This window comes from Fukomys damarensis, unplaced genomic scaffold (assembly GCF_012274545.1).
Source record: "Fukomys damarensis isolate Sample0158 unplaced genomic scaffold, DMR_v1.0_HiC HiC_scaffold_12, whole genome shotgun sequence".
NCBI lineage: Eukaryota > Metazoa > Chordata > Mammalia > Rodentia > Bathyergidae > Fukomys > Fukomys damarensis.
The window spans coordinates 56272064-56286720 of record NW_022900924.1 but is presented as its reverse complement, the minus strand read 5'-3'; the positions used below and the strand labels follow the sequence as shown (position 1 = coordinate 56286720).

The 14657-nt window shown below is 47.8% G+C and overlaps 1 protein-coding gene across 2 annotated transcripts in view; it reads left to right on the top strand.

The window, feature by feature from the left end:
* Positions 1-7075, top strand: part of Kif15 (kinesin family member 15) — a 50571-nt gene extending 43496 nt beyond the window's left edge. The window contains exons 30-35 of one of the 2 annotated variants that reach the window (XM_010624416.3): positions 1247-1353; positions 3695-3770; positions 4283-4320; positions 5956-6121; positions 6565-6675; positions 6965-7075. In XM_010624416.3, coding sequence (XP_010622718.1) covers positions 1247-1353; positions 3695-3770; positions 4283-4320; positions 5956-6121; positions 6565-6675; positions 6965-7027 — 561 coding nt within the window. In that variant the 3' untranslated portion in view covers positions 7028-7075. Of the gene's footprint in view, positions 1-1246; positions 1354-3694; positions 3771-4282; positions 4321-5955; positions 6122-6564; positions 6676-6964 lie in introns of those variants that run through there. The other variant, XR_780308.2, reaches the window with a different exon arrangement.
* Positions 7076-14657: the final 7582 nt, after the last annotated feature.

Genomic DNA, 14657 nt, shown 5'->3' with positions numbered 1-14657 from the left:
TTTTTTTCAATGATTTTAAAATTTTCAAAATAAGCAGTATCCTCCTCATGGTGGCTGAGAGTACCAATTCAAAGGGCATAGAACTGAAAGGTGGCAACAGAGTCTTCCTCCCAACCCTGATCCCTAGCTAGTCTGCTGTCCCGGAGGCTTCCAGGGTAGCCAGTTTCTTTGTTAAAGTTTTGGGTCCATCTCTGGCCAAGTCCATAAGCATCTGCTCTGTGCCTCAGCAAGTTTACTCAGTGTGTCACACTGGACTGGCTGCGTGGTCCTCGGTGGTGCCGAGAGGCCCTGTTTCCTGAAACTTCGCCTCCAGCGCCGTCTGACCTCTGGATCTCTCAGTTAAAGGCTGGAGCATGTTATCTCAGTGTGGTTTAAATTAGTATCTGTCCTCAAGGTAAAATTAAGCATTTTTTGTGTTTCTCTTGCTGTGAGCTATGCCCTTTTCCGTTTTTCTGTTGGCTCTTCCTTAATGATTTCTAGGCTTTTTGTGTATATGAGGGAGGCACGTGTGTGTCTGTGATGAGTTCCCTTTCCCCTGCTTGTGCATGCTTGGCAGGTGGAGAGGATGGGGTAGGTGGCGTGGGGGTGGGCGGGACGCATGCTCCTCAGGTCTCCTCTAGCCTGGGCATGGCCCTGCAGGAGCACAGTCCTATCACTGTAACCCAGAGCTGGCAAGCTCATAAAGACAGTGTCGCTCCATGTCTTCCTGCTCTCGGAGAGGCCCCTTCTCACCCTTGTTCAGCACCTGGCTGCAGGTTGTGCTGAGTGTGGCTGTTACCCAGATTGGCTTGATCCTGAAACACGCAGCTGTGTTGGGTTAACAGACCCCAGCCTGTGCGCAAGTAGAAGCAAGCTCAGTGCTTCTCCCACGCCAAGTGTTTGTTTCTTCTGGATGGTTAGGCTGAAGATTTCTAAGTGAGGTTCCAGCTGTGATTCTGAGAGTGGGGCCGTGGCATGGGGTTTTTTCCTTCATATTTTAATTGGACTCTATTAAAAAGAATCCCACAGTTGAGGAATTTACCAAACTAGGGTCTTCTTTTTCCTCCAAGTGGAATTTGAAGGCGCTACATGACATGGTTGTGGGTCAGCTCTAGGCCGCCAGAGCTGTCACAGCTGCATTTCATCCAGCGATGCCAGGTGGTGCTTGTTGCATAGGAGGCGCTGAGAAGACCCATGCTCCTGGCCTTGGGGGCAAACTCACTGTTGCTCTGAGTGTTCTGAGAAGACTTGTTTGGTGTCTTCTTAGGGGCAGCTCTGTGAGATGGAAAAACTGCGCCTGGAGAATCAGCAGCTAAAAGAGAAAAACTGGCTCTTGCAAAGTCAGCTGGATGACACTGAAGGACAGGACCACAGGTGAGCAGGGCAATGGGCCTGGCCAGCCTGGGTGTGGTGCCCAGAGCGAGGTGGGAAGAGGTTTCTGAAGGGCGTCCTGTCCCCACTGGCCGGGGCCCGAGGCGAGATGCTCCCGGTGCCGTGGTCTGGCAGGCATTGCTTTCCCAGGGTGGGAAGATAGCGCTCGTGAGCACCCCCTCAGTCGGCCTTTGTGCACTGTCATCAGCCTGCTGAAATGAGCTTCAAACAGGTGAGACACCTGTGCCAAACTACGCTTTAAATAAGACCAACAAAAATAATGACAAAGACGACAAGGCAGGGTCCAAGAAGCCTTGCAGTAAGTGAGGATTTCCTTCAGCTTCGTGGCTCTCGGTGCAGGCCTGCTCAGGGAGGGCCAGAGCACTGCAGATGTCTCAGAGCAGCGCTGGCCTAGGAACTGTGCTGGGCGCAACCCAGCTTCAGTCACTGCTCTCCCTGGTTAGTGCATTTGCCACAGCACACCAGAGTACCAGGCTCCACGTCCGGACGTGGACATCCTCCCCATGAAAGGCAGGGAGTGCACAAGGCAGAACCATTGTCTTGCCCATTGTCAAGAATCAAGGGTTGGGGGTCCTCTGGGATGGAGGCCCTTATGAATTCCCTTGCCCGGATGAGGGGCCTCTTGTCCATGTTGCTGCCAGAAAGTCTTTACAGAGCTTGCCAGCTCCTCAGCGCTGTCCGGAAGCCACTCTGAGATGCGCTGTCTCAAACCCATATGGTCGGCTCTCCGTTGCTGGGACAGAACACCTATGACACTCTCGCCTTAGAGGAATGAGGCTTCTTTGGCTTGCGGTTTCAGAGTTGTCAGTCTAAGGTTGCTGGCTCTAAGGCAGAGGCATTGGCAGGGGGAGGAGCTGCTCAGTTCACAGCATCAGGAAGCAACACACAAAGGGTGAGGCCCGGGACTGGACAGTCCTCAGGGTCACACCCCATGACCTGCCCAGACACACTCGGAAGTGTGCTTCACCTCCACCGGGTCCTTCAAATCAGTGGGCTTGACAGCGTTAACCATCACAGCGGTCTCATTTAGTAGGATGGGGCAGAGCCAGAAAACTGCGTTCGGAATAAGCACCTCACTCCCCATCTGGGTGACTGGCATGTGAAGCTGACGGTCTGCTCACCTAGTATCCATGTGTCCATCCATCCCCATGTCAGGCTTTTACCAAGACTTAGTAAAAGCATGGAACATAGAACATTTCCAGAGCATTTCTTAAACCACAGTTAACACTTCACCTCAAAGTCTCACGTTCCTTATGTCTTTTTTTTTTTTTTGGTACCAGGGATTGAACTTGCGACCTTGTGCTTGCGAGGCAGGCAGCAGAACCACAGAGCTAAATCCCCGGTCCTCATGTTCCTTACGTGAAGAGCCACGCAAACCTTTTGTGAAAAATTAGAGGAGGGATGAACTACAGCTCAGGAAGCAAATCCAGTCCACGGGACATGGTCACCTCTTTTTGTGGAAATACCACTATCGCTGCGTTTGCACAGTAGTAGCCAATCTGAGCAGCTGTGACAGACAAAGGCTGTCAAAGCCTAAAACGCTTGCAGTCTGCTTCTTCCCAGAAATAGTTCGCCTACCCCTGGATTAATGCACATGAGAAAACACACCTTCCCCTCATGATCTGCGGTGTCCTCAGTGGAGTCTTGCTACCATCTTGGTCCAGGCTGCCAGATTCCTTAAGGAAAAGGAATCTTCCTGTAGCTTCTGTTTTCCTATGAGAAATGGTCTTGGCACTCACCGGTCAGAGTCCTAGAGAAGCCCACCCTCCAGGCAGGTTCTCTGTGGGAGGTCTTGACTGCGAGAGACTCCACCAATTCCCCGAGCTGGCCAGACCTCACAGTACCAGGGTGCCACCTACAAGTGTTATTCTGAGGAGGACTTCCTTTCCACAAAGAGATCTTGCCTATGCCCATGCCCAGGGACTCCCCGTCCTGGCGTTTGTACACATGGAAAGCCAGGGTGGTCACCAGGAGTCCACAGGAAGGAAGAGGTGGGGGCCCAGCTGGCTCTTTCCCTCAGCCTCCTCTTGCTCACATTGGATCTCCCACTAAATTTCTAATTCACTTTGTTTTCCAGCGTGCCTGGCTTAGATCTCCCAGCTCTGCTGCCACTCTTGCTTCTGTCCTGGGGAGCAGTCCTGAGCCCTAGGGAGGTCCTTGTGTCACCCATGTGCCGGTTGCATTTCTCAGCTGTGCTGACAGACCTAATCCCCACAGTTGGCTGCTGTGGGCATCAGTGGGCGTGGCTACATGTGGTAAACGCACAGTTGGTACCTGAATAAACTTGACAGCGTCTCCCTATCTGTTCCCCTAATCTGTGCAGCGATCAGAGTCATCTGGAGCATCAACAGCTGAAGAATGAACAAGAAGAGGAAATTATCAAAGAAAGACTTGCTCAAGTATGACTTTTCTGTACAATAGTTTCTCTTTTTTTAAGACGAGGTCTCACTATGTAGTTGAGACTGACCTTGAAATCACTATGTAGCCCAGGCTGGACTCCGTAACCCTCCTGTCCCTGCTTCCGAAGTGCTGGGGTTATAGACGTGTGCCACCGTGCCCGGCACATGCAATAGTTTCTTTGAGAAAAGCTTTTATAACTAACGTTTTTGGTTATATATTTTAGAGCCCATTTCACTATTAAAAGTGCTGTCTTTTCTGTATTCTCAGTGCTCACCAGACTTAGACTCGGCTGAGCAGTAGGAGTGTGCTGTGCTCAGGCCTGGATGGCAGCCCGCTGCTGTGCACACACAGCTCTCCATTTAGAAGCAAACTTGGGGTCGGGTTCCCTGACCTGGGCACAGCTGGCGATTTTCTGAACATGAGGAGAAGGGACTGACTCCTTCCTTTCATTTTTTTAGCAATGTTTTAAAGAACTTAAATATTTTTCTTTCTTTTTTTTTTAATCTTACAGAGCAAAATAGCTGAAGAAATGCTGAAAATGAAAACAGAGTAAGTATATAATTTTGTAAGTATTTCTTGATAATTGTTTTTATTCTCCTTAAAAAGAAAAAAAAACATCTACAAGGTAAGTAACTTCTTCCTACCTGCATTACCTACTATGTGAACAGCAGTGATGCTTTCAGTAACACATGCTCAAGGGGGGTCTTCATCTAGAGCCACTCCAAAAGAAAGCCTTAAAGAAATGAGTGCATGGAAAAGCCACGGAGTGGTGTTCTCGCTGAGGAAGAGAACGATATCCCCACTGGTGCCCTTTTCCCTTAGGCTTCTGTTTCCTCAGATTGAAAAACTTGAGGCCCTCTGAGACCCATGGTTCAGAATCTGGATCCCTTCTTGTCTTGACCTAGGTTCTCTATTTTCTGGGGCCATGATTTTAATTTATTCATAGTTTTCATATTTATCTATCCTTATAAATTGACCCATTCTTTTATGTATAAGGTATACTATATTTTCTGTCAGGTTCAAAACAGGTAAACTGATAGATGATAACCAATAAAATGATAAAATATCATTAGAAGGACATTGGAATAAGTATTCAGAGTCCTTAAACATGTTTACCTATTATACTTTTTTTTTTTGGTACCGGGGATCGCACTCGGTTCCTTACGCTTGCAAGGCAGGCCACCGAACCGCTGAGCTAAATCCCCGGCCCCCTATTATACTTCTTAAAGGAATTTTGAGATACCTTTTTTTTTGTCCTCTTGGTACTGGGGATTGGATCCAGGGTCTTTGTACTGAGCTACATTCCAAACTGTTTGTTTTTTTGTTTTTTTTGGTACAAGTCTCGCTAAGTTTCCCAGGCTGGACTAGAATGTTTGTCACTACAACCAGCTATCATGCATTTTTTTTTTCAATTTTTATCTTTTTTGCAGTGTGCAATTACATTCCTTATACCAAGATACATCATGTAAAGGTACCAGATCCCAGTGATGAATGTAGCTGTGCTAAATACCTAAAAAGTACCAATAAACTTAATGAAAAAAAAATTACCTTCCTTATGAGGAGTTGAAACTTGCATGTAACACGTTTCTTTTCATCCTCTTCTTCTCTCTCCATCTCTTATTCCTTTTCTCCTTTGCAGAATATCCATCTCTATTTCCTAGTATCTGTCTTTTATTTAACCTTGCATATTTTTGAAGATGACTTTATGTATAAAATTTTTCATTATAAGTTTACATTGTTCAAAGGCCAGACATTCCTGGGGTAACTCCAAACATTCTGTCTCCACAAGATTACATTTGCAAGATGGTTGTTTCCAAGGGCTTTCTTCTGTCTGAGTTCCCAAGAATCAGTTTGTGTCTTGTTGCCTACAAGAGGTACACATGAGGGACCTTTGGGGGAAACTGAGACAGCCAGGGTCTGACAGGGGAATAGAGACAGCCATGCTCAGCGTAGATCAGATTTACTACTACCTGGGAAATGAGTTCTCCACTTTCCCCAAAAGTGGCCACTGCTCCCTCTGTTTGACTCTCCCTGCACCCCTTTTTCTTTGTTTTCCTCCTCCTCCTCTTCCTCCTCTTTTGTGGTGCTAGAGATTAAACCAGTTTGGGGAGAAGTGTGTAACTTGAGTGCTATTTTAGAATTACATTCCTTTGGAATACCATAAAATGGCATTTATTCTTCCAGTCTGGCAGAAGCCCAAAGTGCTCTTCATCGCAAAGAAATGGACTGGCTCAGAATGGCTGAGGAAGTTGAGCGAACCCAAACATTGGAGGCTAAAGCATTCCAGGAAAAGGAACAGCTGAGATCAAAACTGGAGGAGATATATGAGGAAAGAGAGAGATACTTTCAGGTGTGTTAATATACTGGGCTTTTCATGGTAGTTGGAAACCTTGAATAAAGAAGTTTAATGGACAGAAACCTCCTTCCTGTGGAAATGTGTTGTGAGGCCGGGCGTGGTGGCTCATGCCTGTAATCCCAGCACTCGGGAGTCTGAGGCAGGAGGATCACTGTGAGTTCGAGACCAGCCTGGGTTACACAGTGAGTTCCAGGTCAGTCTCAACTACATAGTGACACCCTGTCTCAAAAAAACAAAAAGAAAGAAAAAAAGAAAATGTGTTCTGGGATGGGGTCTTTGGTTTGAGTCCCTCTAGGCCTACAGACATGGTTGCAGGAGCTAGAACCGAGGCTCCCATCTCTTACACACTGTGCTCTTGGGAGTCAGGAAATCTTGTGAATTTCAGAGGACATGAAGTCCTACTTCTCACCTTCTTGATCGGGTTGATTTGTCTGCAGGAGATAGAGATGTTAAAGACGCAGGTGGAGTTTCTCACAGAGGAAAACGGGAAGCTGGCAGGGCATCAGAACCTGCATCAGAAGATTCACTACGTGATCCGCCTGAAGAAGGTAAGCTCTGAACGTTATTCTGAATTAACCCACTCTGGTTTGGAAGTTACCATTTTATTGCATGATTGAGCGGCTTACTTCAGGGAAGTCCTGAATTCCAGAAAATTTTGTTCTTTACTGTTGTAACATAATTCCAATAAATTCTCATAGATGCCAGATTTTTATTTAATGTTAGGCAGTTTATATATTAACATTCTAGGTTTAATTTAAAATATATGCTTATTCAGGAAAAATACCTCCTATACAAGTTAGAGCCTTAAATTTTTTCCTTTTTCTCAATTACTTATAGGAGATGGAAAAGTTGCGTGCTGAAAATGTAGTTTTAAAAGAAAAGAAAAAAACTGCATCCTAAGGATCCTGGTCACCTCTTAGGAATCACGTTTGGAGATGTCCTCCCCGCCTTTCCTTTTTTTTGCCTTTCCCTCCCTCCCTCCCTCTCTCCCTCCCTCCCTCCCTACTCCTGCTGACTCAGGAGAGTGAAGTTAACCTCAATAGTGAACGGTGTATATGGTGCTGGTCCAAGCTCACTGCTACTAACCAGCTGGCATTTTTGGATTTCAAATCAGTTGTAAATACAGAAAACCTTATTGTCTTATAAAATTAAAGGCCTATAGCTAGGGTCCGTATTGGATATTAGATCACTTTTTCCTTAAATAATCTCCTTTGATCTCGTGGTAGTTCTAACAATACGTGGTGGTTCCAAAACGTGGCAGTGAGTTTGATGGCTGAATTTGTAGCCCCTTAGTGATGTGATAATTTTTGTACCTTTGGTTGGTTTGGTTTGTTTTTTTTGCAGTGCTGGGGATCTAACTCAGGGCCTCACATGGCAGAAAAGCACTCCACCTCTGAGCTGCACCCCAACTCCGTATTTTTGTAATTTTTTAAGTATTTTTGTGAGCATTTTCTACAACTGTAAATAGGGCCATTTTTTTCAAATAAAATCTTTTAAAAACAATAAAGGAACTTAGGTCATTCATTTATTTCTTCACTGCATATGTCACTGGGCTGGGTCTGAGGGTCCCATGGCTGAAAGAAGGGGTCTGTCTCACTGTTGTGCAGAATAAGTTTCAGGTCCGCTGACCCCCATTACAGTGACACAACTTTCAGGATGAGTCACTAAGAGGCGCAGATGCCTTATTAGAGATTTTAGGACGCACCCAAGATGAAGTGTGGATGCTAGGAGAACAACGACACAACACAGGGGCCAGAGCTGGATGGAGTTAGGGTCTGGGGTATCTTCGAGATGGGTGATCTGGGACATGAGTTCTGTGTCTGCTGGGTTTTGTCAGGATGCAAGCACCTCTGTGTGCTTGAAGCTGGGACCTGCTGCCCCACTGTTGGGGTAGGGGAAGAACAGGTGACAGGTGAAAAGGCCAGGTCCAGACCCCAGATTTACAGGCTGTGTCTTAAAGCTTTCAGGAATTTTTTTTTTTTTTAATTAGTTCCCTGGAAAGGAAAAGGGTTTGAGTAACCTTTGCATTTTGAAGCTACAGTTAAGTATAATTTTAAAATCTCTATTTCCTTAGCTGGGCGTGGTGGCGCACGCCTGTAATCCCAGCACTCTAGAGGCTGAGGCAGGAGGGTCACTGAGTTTGAGACCAGCCTGGGCTGCATAGTGAATTCCAGGTCAGTCTCAACTACATAGTGAGACCCTGTCTCAAAAAACCAAAAAAAAAAAAAAAAAAAAAGAGAGAGAAAAATCTATTTCCTTGTCTCCTTTTTGCCTACTTTTTATTTCTTGTATCCTACCTCGCATGTACTTAATGAAAGCTGGGCCTGGTGGTGCACATCTGTAATCGGTCCAGCACTCTGGAGGCTGAGGCAGGGCGATTGCTGTAAGTTCAAGGCCAGCCTGGACTACAGGATGCCCCCTTCCACCTCAAAATAATGTACTTTGCATCTGTAGTGTGCCAGACGCTGATCATCAGTGATCAGACAGGTAAGAGCCCCTGTCCTTGAAGGCATCCACGTAGGCACTCTGGTCCTTTTAGTTGATAATGTAACTCCACTGAACGTTTATCTGTTCTTCAGTAGGTGGACCTTTGAGCTGTCCCCATCATGGATATATTATAAACAAGGCTGCTATGAATGTGTGACTAGGTGTGGAGATGTTTCACATCTCAAGTATGTACCTAGAAAAGGAAGATCTAGGGCAGCGTGGCAACCTATGGCACGTGTGCCGCTGTGGGCTATTGGTTACCACTGGAAGCTCTAAAAGGTTCGCCACCACTGGTCTTACTGTCTCCACCATTTGAACTTCTCTTGGGTCACTCAGCAGTGCTGTTTGGCTGAGCTAAGGACCATCACCATGTGGCCATTGGTCATTTTAGGGCACTGACTATGATAAATTCAGAGGTAGAAGAAATTCCAGGCACTTGTTTTATTCGTTTGGAATACTCTTTTGATTTCTTTTCTCTTATAACTACTTTTGTTCTAGGGTGGGCAGCAGGGTGCAGTACCATCTAGAAGCTGCACACTAACTGGACAGGTTGTATTCTGTAATGAGGGGGCTGCCAGAGCTGTGTCTTCCATTCCAAGTGAGGGTAAGGCAAGAACTCTCTTCTCCTTCTCCGATGGAGCACTCAGTTTGGCCAGAGAGCTTCTCATTTGGGACAGGACATTACCTCCAAGACATTGTTCAGTTAGAGGTATTTGCTCAGGAATAAATGCTTTTGCTAGCTGTTGAGGACTAACCAACACCAGGACCTGATGTCTGCTCCCGTGGCCTAACCTGTAGCCATCACGCATGTGTGCATCTGTCCACATTGGCCACTCTGGCATCCAGATTGGCAACACCGCTGGCATCCAGCCTGATAGATGCCAAGTGACTGGACCCACAGGGACCCACGGGGTCTTCAGTGAGAAGACCTGGAGGAGTCATTGAGGTTCACATGGGCACCTGCCACCAGTTCCTCTACCCTGAGTGGCGTGTTCCGGGCAAGGAAGAACTACCAGTAGCTACGCCAGTGGGCCCTACACTCTTGGCAAGCAGGTCACTGCATTCCTGCTCTGCCTGACCAGCTCATAGATCCACTTCTTATTTCTCCACTTGGGCAGGGAGCTGGCTCTGGCTTCACCTCCCTGCCGGTCAGTATGTCTCTGTTGACTCCGGCACAAATCAAGCTACCCCCCATTCATGCAGCCCTCCCGCCTTCCACAGTGCAGTTGAGCCCCTCCAGCTCCATGCTCACCACCCAGATCACCCTGGAGCACTGTGCCTTCATGGTACACTTTGAGGCCATCTGTGACCTCTGTCGTAGAAACCTTGGTATTAAATGCCCAACCTGCTATAACCTAAGCATCTTGTGTTTTCTGTCACAGCTTCCCTCAGATGTCATGGAGCCTGAGTGTTGATCGGACAGAATTCCAGACCGACCTGGTGCCCTATCCCAGCTTCCACCTCCCTCCAGACACATAGCCTGTCAGCTCTGCTGAGGAAGCCTCCACAGACAGCTTGCAGCCAGCCAACCACATGGTGAAACGTGGGCCTCACCGTGGTAAATACGTGGCCCGCTGCCCGTTGTGCCGTGGTGATGCGATCCCTCAAGATGTCAGTGCTGCCACCGCCACCACCAAGGCCAAGCACAACATCCGGTTTGTGGGTTGTCGCCCCTGTGGCTTCAAGGGTGGCGTTCTGGAGAGACCTGGCCAACGTATCGCAGGCTGGGTGCTGAGGCCTGGGCTTGCCTAGGCCACAGGTTTGATGCAAGGTACGAACTTGCTTGTGTTCACTGGTACATGGGTGAGGGCGTGGAGGAGAAGTTTTCTAAGGCCCGGGAGGACATGTTTGCCCCGGGGAAGGTGGTGTGGATGCTGTTGAAGGAGAACGACAGGAAGGACAGTGCTGCTTCTCCACTCCCTCCTCCCTTCTCAGTCAGCCCCAGCTGTGTGTCCTGTTCCCAGAACGCCAGCTTCTGCATAACGGACGAGCACTGACGTCTAGGCTTGACTGTGTGTGTGATCGGTGATTGTCCCTTGCTGTTTGTGCCTCTGTGGTTTCCCATGTCTCACAGTAAAGGCTTCATGAATGGATTCAGTGAATGAATGAATGAATGAATGAATGATGTGCTTGTGTTATTGTGGCTTCCTAGAGAAATTTCACTTACCTATGACTTAGAAAAAGGTGATTTTAGGGGCTGGGGATGGAGCTCAGTGGTTCCGCCGCCTGCCTCACAAGCTCAAGGTCCCAAGTTCAATCCCTGGTACACCCCCACGCAAAAAAGAAAGAAAAAGATTTTATTGACAAGGACAACATCTATAGCTGCTCTCCCTTGCCCCTTCCTGGATTAGGAGCAAATACCAGCCAGAGCCTTCGGTGCCCGGACCACACAGTTGCTTGGCTAATGTGAGCCAGTTTCTCATTGTGTTCATTTTCCCCTTATTTTGGCTAAGAGTCTCGGTTCAGTCTAAACCAGTTGTGCTTCAAAATACCACAACTTGTTTGCTGAAAACTAATATTTGTGATGGGCAGACTTCTGACCAATTATGTATATATTTTAGCCCAGTAAAAAGAAACAAATATTAATACTTGGGCCAAGAGATTTTTAAGTTGATTTAAGACAGGAAAAAATATTTTCAGAAAATTCAAACTAAGATTAACTAAGCAAGCTATCTCCTTTGAGATGTATATTTCTTACCTTGCTACTACCTGGAATTCTCTTCACAGATGTGGAAATTTAGGATTAAGTATTGCTAGGACGCTAACAAAAGTCATGTCAATAATGTAATTCTTTAAAGGTTGTTAAGTGAATGCCTGCCTCACAATCTCAAGGTCCTTTCTGGACATGGTGGCGCAGGCCTGTAATCCCAGCACTCGGGAGGCTGAGGCAGGAGGATCGCTCTGAGTTTGAGACCAGCCTGGGCTACACAGTGAGTTCCAGAGCAGTCTGAACTACATAGTGAGACCCTGTCTCAAAAAACCAAACAGACAAAAACAAGCTCAAGATCCTGAGTTCGATCCCCAGTATCAAAAAAAAAAAAAAAGTTGATACATGATAGATAATCTTTATGTGTGTCAGCCTGTTCTTAATCCCTATACTTGTTTTTTTATATTCTCCAGTATGTTAATAGCTTTTTTTAAAAATAAGATCACTCGATAATTAAGAAAGCACAAACCCAAATGCCTTTCACATGACTTAATCAAATGTTTACAAAATAAAAGTGTCTTCGGAAGCATTGAGACACTTTTTCCTGTGTTAGCCCGCAGGCTTGCTGAGTGAGACCACTGTGGGGCCCAGCCTGGCCTGTGCTGATAGCAGAGAACCAGTTCTCAGCCCCTTGGTTGGAGGAAACATCCGCACCGCAGCCTGGCTGAGGAGCTCTGGCCACACCGCGTCTTCCCTCAGACTCCTTAGGAGTGACGCTCCAGACTGGTGCCCAGCAACCCCTTCACCGAGCATCTCCCCAGGTAAGTGTGTGCTTCTCCCCCACCACCCTGAACCCCTTCAGCAGCCTGCGTGCTCACACTGGAGTAACAGCGTCACTTGCTCTCCCAAAGCCTGCAGGTGTGCTCTCTCTCCTCTCTGCCTCTAACACATCAGACAATCAAAATTAGTTTTTAGCTGTTTGACTTCAAAAGAGACTTTTTGGTTTTTGTTATGCTCTTAAAGACTCGGAATCATTATCAGTTGAACATTGAGAAAATGTGGCACACACATTAGTGGAGCACTGGCTGGGTGTTCTTTTAATTTTTTATTTTTAATTTTTATTTTTTGGTACCAGGGATCAAACTCGGGCCCTTGTGCTTGCGAGGCAGGCGGTGGAACCACTGAGCTAAATCCCCGGTTGGGTGTTCTTTTATTTAAAAGTTTAAATTGTGTAGAAGTAGTCCCTGTGCATGAAGGCTGCTTCTGGTATTAGCAGAAGGCGTTGTAAGAGACAGTATTTCACTAGACCCTGTTAGGAGTTATGGTTTATGATGCGAGTGGCTTTAAGTCTCTGCCACGCATTTAACGAGTAGCAGGCATGCGACTGCAACGTCCTCTCAGGAGCTCCCCAGCTGGGTCCGTGAGAAGGAATGGACAGTTTTGTCTTTTTTTCTCCAGAAAAGCACTTATTTTACTTTCATCTCAGCAAATGTTGTCATTTGGCACCTGACGTCAAACCAAAGCCCTCGGGCCCAGAATCGCGGGCCACTCACAAGCGCCCATCTGCAGGTATCCATGACCACCACCACCAGACCACCCGTTTCCCTCTGGTCCCTTAGGCCTGTCTGTCTCCAATGCACTGCTGCTGCCGGCCGCGAGATGGCGGAAGAGTCCGTGGGCTGCAGTCTGAGCCGAGCAGTGCCCCGGCAGCAGTTCCTCGGGTGGCGGGTATCCAGAGAGGGTCCCCTCATGCCCTTCGGTTCCTGCTGGGCTGGAGTGAAGAAGGCCTACTCTCTCCCAGACAAGGGCAGCAGATACAGACTCTTTCACTCGCAGAGCTCAGCCGTCTAAGGGAGCCTGATCTGCATGAGCTCACTGCTCCAGGGTCTGTGCTGCTGGCCGGACAGAGGCCCCAAGCCCAGTTCGCTCCCTGTGGAGAGGAGTCCATCCCCATGTGGAACACGCTCAGTGCCCAGCGGGACCCTTGACTTGCAGTTTCCACTGCCCTGGGGCCCACTCCAGATCTCAGTTCAGGATTAGCTACGTACAGCATGAATAACAGGAAATGCATTTCAGGGATCAAGGCTGCTCTTAGCCTTGATGAGAAAACTTGGTACCCAGCCGGGCAGGAGCAGGTGCTGCCTTCGGCCCAGGACCTCTCCTCTGGTATGGCTCAAACAGCCTTAGGTCAGGACCTCCAGCTCCCCCTCCACCCCCTCAGAGGCTGCTTAACACGACAGGCTCAGATCATGAGCAGCTGCAGAAAAATGAAGACCACGATCTGGTCAAACCAGAGCTGAGCCTGCTCCACCAGCTTCTAGCACAGCAGCCTCTCAAAGATGAACTGGAGGGCCGGGGATTTGGCTCAGTGGTTCTGCTGCCTGCCTTGCAGGTTGCAGGTGCAAGGTCCTAAGTTTGATCCCCAGTACCAAAAAAAAAAAAGATGAACTGTAACTCTAACCCATGAGGGCACAGAAGAGAGCACAGCCAGCCACTGCTCCTGGTCCTAGAAGACACACACACACACACACACACACGGTGAGGGTGACGTGTAGGTGCTGAGCTGGGCAGTGGCACAGGGCACCAGTACATCCCACCAGGAAAGGCCGTGGGCCAGGCCATCCACGCACAGAGCCAGCCACTGAGAACACCAAAGGGCCGACAGGTGCACAGAGACCTCAGTTGGGGCAGCCTGGCCACGGATACCCTGGGATCCACCTCCTGCCCGGGGACCAGTACTGGCTGCTGAGGACTCGTTTGGTCCTATGCATCAAGTCGTGTCTGAGTATACACCATCCAGCCATGCTCTGCCTTCTTTCTAATTTCTGAAAGAGCTGGGTCCATGATTGGGTGAGTGATAACTTCCTCAGCTCGAGTGACAAGGAAGGCAGCACTGACGCAGGGCCAATATTTTACCCTGTGGTTTGTGGCTCATTTAAAATCTGAGCTTTTCCAGCCGGGCGTGGTGGCGCACGCATGTAATCCTAGCACTTGGGAGGCTGAGGCAGGAGGATCACTGTGAGTTTGAGACCAGCCTGGGCTACATAGTGAGTTCCAGGTCAGTCTCAACTACATAGTGAGACCTTGTCTCAAAAAACCAAAAAAAAAAAAAAATCTGAGCTTTTCCACTTTGAGCTCATGGCTATTAAGGTTCCTTTGATGGTCTTCCAAGTGGATTCACTTATGGGCTTCCTCATTCTCTAGGATAGTTGCATTTGGTGACATAAAAATTTGGTTAAAAAAACAATTCATTGAGCTGGGGATGAAGCTCAGTGGTTCTGCCAACCTGCCTCACAAGTGCAAGGACCTGAGTTCGATCTCTGGTACGAAAAAAAAAACAAAAAACAATTCATTGGGATCAATGCAAATAATTCAATTTCCAAAGCCCCAAAAATC